Source organism: Physella acuta, unplaced genomic scaffold (assembly GCF_028476545.2).
Source record: "Physella acuta isolate Inbredline_101_S28 unplaced genomic scaffold, ASM2847654v3 ptg001673l, whole genome shotgun sequence".
In the NCBI taxonomy this organism is placed as follows: domain Eukaryota; kingdom Metazoa; phylum Mollusca; class Gastropoda; family Physidae; genus Physella; species Physella acuta.
This window is the reverse complement of record NW_026733186.1, coordinates 17172-24333: the sequence shown is the minus strand read 5'-3', so window position 1 is coordinate 24333 and position 7162 is coordinate 17172. Positions and strand designations below refer to the sequence as shown.

Genomic DNA, 7162 nt, shown 5'->3' with positions numbered 1-7162 from the left:
GGTGGGGGGTATGTGTACTGGCCGAGTCAAACCGCAGACAAAAGTGTTGTGTGCCGCCCCTGCACCTTGTTGAGGGCAAAACTTCTCTGGCCTTGTGGAACAAATCTCCATAGAATGTCTAGTGCTCCACATATTGATCCGTGGACTCCACAGCCGGCAATGTTGACAAAAGACACGAGGTAATAGTGCTACGGTACTACTGGAGGGGGGATTCCCCTTGCAACCTATTTATATAGGCCTATGTAAGCTCTTTCATTAAGGAGAAAAACAAGGGGGGAAAGACACTTTTGTTACCGCTTTGGATTTTTAAAAAAAATATTTTTCAACCGATGTGGAAAATAAAAATGTGTAAAAATATGTATGTGTATTACTATTAATCTTATAGTTCAGTAATGCAGATAAAACTTAGCATTTTGTTTTACCCCTTTGAGCACCCCGTAGGGCTGACGCCCAGGGCGGTCACCCCCCACCATAGGCACCATACCCCTAGCGACGACTCTAGAGTGGTGCTGCAGTTATGTCCTGGTGCCGGAAATGAGCGTCTTTGCTTCCCACACCAACTCCCCCACATCCCACACCAACTCCTACACATCCCACACCAACTCCTACACATCCCACACCAACTCCTACACATCCCACACCAACTCCTACACATCCCCCACCAACTTCCCCACATCCCACACCAACTCCTACACATCCCACACCAACTCCTACACATCCCACACCAACTCCTACACATCCCACACCAGCTCCCCCACATCCCACACCAACTCCTACACATCCCACACCAACTCCTACACATCCCACACCAACTCCTACACATCCCACACCAACTCCTACACATCCCACACCAACTCCTACACATCCCACACCAACTCCTACACATCCCACACCAACTCCTACACATCCCACACCAACTCCTACACATCCCACACCAACTGCTACACATCCCACACCAACTGCTACACATCCCCCCACTCCCCTCCACACACCCACACAAAATCTCACGCTCACACACACATCCCCCCCCCCACACCAACACACAGAGACTCACTGTTGTTCTCACCCTGTGGACCAATGAAAAACGTTGTCACATACCAAACATGGCCGAGCCCGACAAACACGGCAACAGACAAACACGTCAACAGACAAACACCCAGTTTAAACGTCTGCTCTGCGTCTGGGCGTCTCGGAATGTTAGGGCTCCACGCCTGCTCAAAGCTCGGGCTCTGTGCCTCATGGGACCGGTCATTAGCATTAGACGGTCATTTCTTGGTCAATGGCTGCAGAGGTCGTTGACCTTTTGGTGGTTCCTGTAGCGTGGGTGGTGTTTAGCTTTGTCGTTTTCCCGTTCTTATGCGTACGCACTACCAGTGGGCAGTTGGTCAATTACACATGTTAAGGGCCATCTGTTCAGATACTAGTCAGTTAATTTGAGGTCTTTTTTGTATCTGTTGACTATTTGTTAGAGGTGTGTGTTTTCAAATTTATTTTAGATATTTTTGTTATTTGTCGTTTGTTGAAGCTTTTGTTGATCATTGGTTAGATATTTGCTATCCTGTGCTTCGTGACAGGCTTCTTTCTATTTTATCTTAAACCTAAAAACAACTCAAAGTTTTAGTTCGCGGTGCCTAAAAACATAAATAACCACACATTTTAATAATCACATTCATAGCTCTCTTATATATGAGAACCCAGGGCAATATCGGGGAGGAAAATAAAAATTGGATGTCGGAATTCACAAACAAAACTTTTTCACAAACATGCCATGTTCTTAAACAAAGCTGTTAGTCTGCTGGTAAGTTAGGTACCTTTTCGACCTTAGGGTCCATGTGACAGGTGAAGTAGAGTTCACCTGTTTCAATTATTCCCGACTTAAGTAGGGATAATATGGTCAGCAATATGCCCAGCAGCCCTTACTTTCACCAAAATTAAACCAGGTACCCATCAGAGCTGGGTGGACTCAAGCATGTCCTACTTGTAGTAAACTACAGACTAATGGTCAACCCATTCGTAATCCTCATCCCAGTTCTAAAATAACCCTAACCCTTAACCCTGGCCCTAACATTAAACTTGCTATAACAGTGCTACTAACATGATTAGTCCATTGTCAAACACAGGTTGCAAGAAAGACCCCCCCCCCCCCCTTTTACATGAAAAGTTTGAAGTCGAGTTTTGTCTAACTTCCCCCGTGGATACACAAATGATTTGTCGCCCCTTGGTTCCATCCTAAAGTGCACGTATTTACCTCACCCTTGCATACACGCTCCCACCCCCCTCCACTTTCACCGCCTCCACCCCCCCCCCAGCCCCCACCCCCACCCCCTCTGGCGACACTAACAGTTGTTGTACTGGCGCCCCGTGTTTTGACAGAAATCTCGAGTGTAGACAAAACATTTGAACATTGTAGAGGGTACCAATGGTGAGTTGGGATATAAGGGGATGTGGGGGAGGGGGGGGGGGCAGACGAAGGGCATCGCTGTCTACGTGGCATCAACAAGTGACATCCCTATCAACGTGACATCCCTATCAACAAGTGACATCCCTATCAACGTGACATCCCTATCAACAAGTGACATCCCTATCAACGTGACATCCCTAACAACAAGTGACATCCCTATGAACGTGACATCGTGACCTACGTGGCACCATTATGTTCACGCTGTTGAAAATCTGGTTTAACTTTCCTTAGTACAGACTGTATTTAACGGTGGATGTGGGGGTCGTTAATAGGGCCAAATGTGGGGGTCGTTCATAGGGCCAAATGTGGGGGTCGTTAATATGGCCAAATGTGGGGGTCGTTAATATGGTCAAATCTGGGGTCGTTAATAGGGCCAAATGTGGGGCCGTAAATAGGGTCAAATATGAAGACAGAAAATAGGACCAAAAATTTGGGGGCCGTATTTAGGGCCAAATGTAAGCAAAATACAAATACCAGAAATAATGCTGACGAACAAAAGAACCAAGATCTGTGTGGCTGACCATAACGTTTTCAATGCAGAATGACAATAAAATAAACGTAGCCTGTTAACATCATGGGTACAGGAGACCCCATCACAAGATAAACGTGATTCTAAAGCATTATGTGTGATCTTAATACAGGATAAGCGGTTAGAAAATGTCTATCATTACACAACCACGAATTATCTGACGACCGCGCTTCAGAGACTGACGGCCATCGGTGAATCAAGATGAGAAGTTCGTTTGTCCTGTAGCTGTATTCATGAGACAGGCCGGGGGCCGTGTGCGGACTGCTCTTATTTAAATTTGTAAAAAAAAGGTTTGAAAAAAAACTTGACATAAAAACGTTATATTACTTGTATACGTTAGAATTAGAAGTTCAAAATGTATTCTACGTGGTTAGGGTTTTTTATGATTTCCGCAAATAAATTCAATAGAATTAATTCATTAATTCATTAGTTAAGTGGCGTGATGTTTGAATGTAAACTTTGTTACAGACACTTGAAGATAACAGACGATAGCACACGTCTGCTAGCTCCGAGTGCCCAGGTGACAAGTAAGTAGTAGCAGCTTGGTGTTTTTTATCAGCTTTTGTTTCAACAATTATATCATCTATTTTATCAGCTATTTTATCAACTTGATATAACACGTGTCAGGTGCCCATCAGAGTTGTTTGGACTCAAGGGCGTCTCAGAATGAGCCCGAGGACGGGACTCGAAACTTACAGGTAAGTAGTCAAGGGCTCTATCGCTCGGCCTCTCTGTTGAGTGTCAACATTGTATTTTAGCTCTTCAAAGAGTTAATTTTTTGTCAACATATCGTAATCTCGATGTTTAGAACAGATTTAAGTCACCCTTCAAGACTTCTAATGGAACTCCAATTTTAACCCAACGGGTCGCTGGTACAAAAGACAGTCATATAAAATTTATTTTCAAATTTAAAAAATAAATAAATACAACAATCTTCTCTTACTAATCAGCAAAAACAGTATGTGGTTAACATTGTTCATATGCTTCAAGATTAAATTAGAGCAAATTAGAGCAATTTAGTCTATTTTGTAACGCGAATTGTAATCATTACTTCCCATACATCACCTACACCTACTGATGGGCGCAGATACCTACATTGTTACACAGACATTAAAGACTCCTAAAGAAAACCTAACCTTTGAGGTACATCTACAGCTTTCATGCACATATTCACACAGCTACAGCTTTCATGCACTTATTCACACATCTACAGCTTTCATGCACTTATTCACACCTCTACAGCTTTCATGCACATATTCACTAATCTACAGCTTTCATGCACATATTCACTAATCTACAGCTTTCATGCACATATTCACTAATCTACAGCTTTCATGCACATATTCACACAGCTACAGCTTTCATGCACATATTCACTAATCTACAGCTTTCATGCACATATTCACTAATCTACAGCTTTCATGCACATATTCGCACATCTACAGCTTTCATGTACATATTCACTAATCTACAGCTTTCATGCACATATTCGCACATCTACAGCTTTCATGCACATATTCACTAATCTACAGCTTTCATGCACATATTCGCACATCTACAGCTTTCATGCACATATTCACTAATCTACAGCTTTCATGCACATATTCACGTCTAAAGCTCTCATGCACATATTCACAAATCTACAGCTTTCATGCACATATTCACAAGTCTACAGCTTTCATGCACATATTCACGTCTACAGCTTTCATGCACATATTCACTAATCTACAGCTCTCATGCACATATTCACAAATCTACAGCTTTCATGCACATATTCACTAATCTACAGCTTTCATGCACATATTCACAAGTCTACAGCTTTCATGCACATATTCACAAATCTACAGTTTTCGTGCACATATTCACGTCTACAGCTTTCATGCACATATTCACAAATCTACAGCTCTCATGCACATATTCACTAATCTACAGCTTTCATGCACATATTCACACATCTACAGCTCTCATGCACATATTCACAAGTCTACAGCTTTCATGCATATACCACACATCTACAGCTCTCATGCACATATTCACAAGTCTACAGCTTTCATGCATATACCACACATCTACAGCTCTCATGCACATATTCACAAGTCTACAGATGTCATGCATATACCACACATCTACAGCTCTCATGCACATATTCACAAGTCTACAGATGTCATGCATATACCACACATCTACAGCTCTCATGCACATATTCACAAGTCTACAGCTCTCATGCACATATTCACAAGTCTACAGCTTTCATGCATATACCACACATCTACAGCTCTCATGCACATATTCACAAGTCTACAGCTTTCATGCATATACCACACATCTACAGCTCTCATGCACATATTCACAAGTCTACAGCTTTCATGCATATACCACACATCTACAGCTCTCATGCACATATTCACAAGTCTACAGCTTTCATGCATATACCACACATCTACAGCTCTCATGCACATATTCACAAGTCTACAGCTTTCATGCATATACCACACATCTACAGCTCTCATGCACATATTCACAAGTCTACAGATGTCATGCATATACCACACATCTACAGCTCTCATGCACATATTCACAAGTCTACAGATGTCATGCATATACCACACATCTACAGCTCTCATGCACATATTCACAAGTCTACAGCTTTCATGCATATACCACACATCTACAGCTCTCATGCACATATTCACAAGTCTACAGCTTTCATGCATATACCACACATCTACAGCTCTCATGCACATATTCACAAGTCTACAGCTTTCATGCATATACCACACATCTACAGCTCTCATGCACATATTCACAAGTCTACAGCTTTCATGCATATACCACACATCTACAGCTCTCATGCACATATTCACAAGTCTACAGCTTTCATGCATATACCACACATCTACAGCTCTCATGCACATATTCACAAGTCTACAGCTTTCATGCATATACCACACATCTACAGCTCTCATGCACATATTCACAAGTCTACAGCTTTCATGCATATACCACACATCTACAGCTCTCATGCACATATTCACAAGTCTACAGCTTTCATGCATATACCACACATCTACAGCTCTCATGCACATATTCACAAGTCTACAGCTTTCATGCATATACCACACATCTACAGCTCTCATGCACATATTCACAAGTCTACAGCTCTCATGCACATATTCACAAGTCTACAGCTCTCATGCCCATATTCACAAGTCTACAGCTTTCATGCATATACCACACATCTACAGCTCTCATGCACATATTCACAAGTCTACAGCTTTCATGCATATACCACACATCTACAGCTCTCATGCACATATTCACAAGTCTACAGCTTTCATGCATATACCACACATCTACAGCTCTCATGCACATATTCACAAGTCTACAGCTTTCATGCATATACCACACATCTACAGCTCTCATGCACATATTCACAAGTCTACAGCTTTCATGCATATACCACAAATCTACAGCTCTCATGCACATATTCACAAGTCTACAGCTTTCATGCATATACCACACATCTACAGCTCTCATGCACATATTCACAAGTCTACAGCTTTCATGCATATACCACACATCTACAGCTCTCATGCACATATTCACAAGTCTACAGCTTTCATGCATATACCACAAGTCTACAGCTTTCATGCATATACCACACATCTACAGCTCTCATGCACATATTCACAAGTCTACAGCTCTCATGCACATATTCACAAATCTACAGCTCTCATGCACATATTCACAAATCTACAGCTTTCATGCACATATTCACAAATCTACAGCTCTCATGCACATATTCACAAATCTACAGCTTTCATGCATATACCACACATCTACAGCTCTCATGCACATATTCACAAATCTACAGCTCTCATGCACATATTCACACATCTAATCAAATGATGTTATTATTATGGCGTTTGGGATGAACGGTAGAGCATTTGGCTGCTACCTTGAAGGTCTCAAGGTTCGGATCTTGAGACTTTAAGATGGGTACCTGACTCACGTTCGGGAAAGTAAAGGCGGCCGAGCATAGTTCAGACCACAACATCCCTTCATATGCCGAGGTTAAGGATCATGAACTCTACTTTATTTGCCCAATTTATCGCTAGGCCTAAAGCGGAATTTTTACATTATCAATTTGACGTTGTATTGAAATGACACCT

General features: G+C 42.0%; 1 protein-coding gene across 1 annotated transcript; it reads left to right on the top strand.

Moving 5' to 3' along the window:
- Positions 1-534: 534 nt before the first annotated feature.
- Positions 535-6899, top strand: LOC131929769 (uncharacterized). The gene is made up of 4 exons (XM_059286135.1): positions 535-961; positions 3618-3688; positions 5180-6141; positions 6236-6899. The coding sequence occupies exons 1-4, from the start codon at positions 535-537 to the stop codon at positions 6897-6899; spliced, it is 2124 nt and encodes a 707-aa protein (XP_059142118.1).
- Positions 6900-7162: the final 263 nt, after the last annotated feature.

Bases quoted from the DNA above. Each gene is read 5' to 3' on its own strand.
- LOC131929769 (XM_059286135.1), top strand. From the start codon at position 535: ATGAGCGTCTTTGCTTCCCACACCAACTCCCCCACATCCCACACCAAC. The intron at 3,689-5,179 runs GTAAGTAGTCAA...ACACATCTACAG, and splicing joins ACGGGACTCGAAACTTACAG to CTCTCATGCACATATTCACA. The intron at 6,142-6,235 runs GTCTACAGCTCT...ACACATCTACAG, and splicing joins TCTCATGCACATATTCACAA to CTCTCATGCACATATTCACA.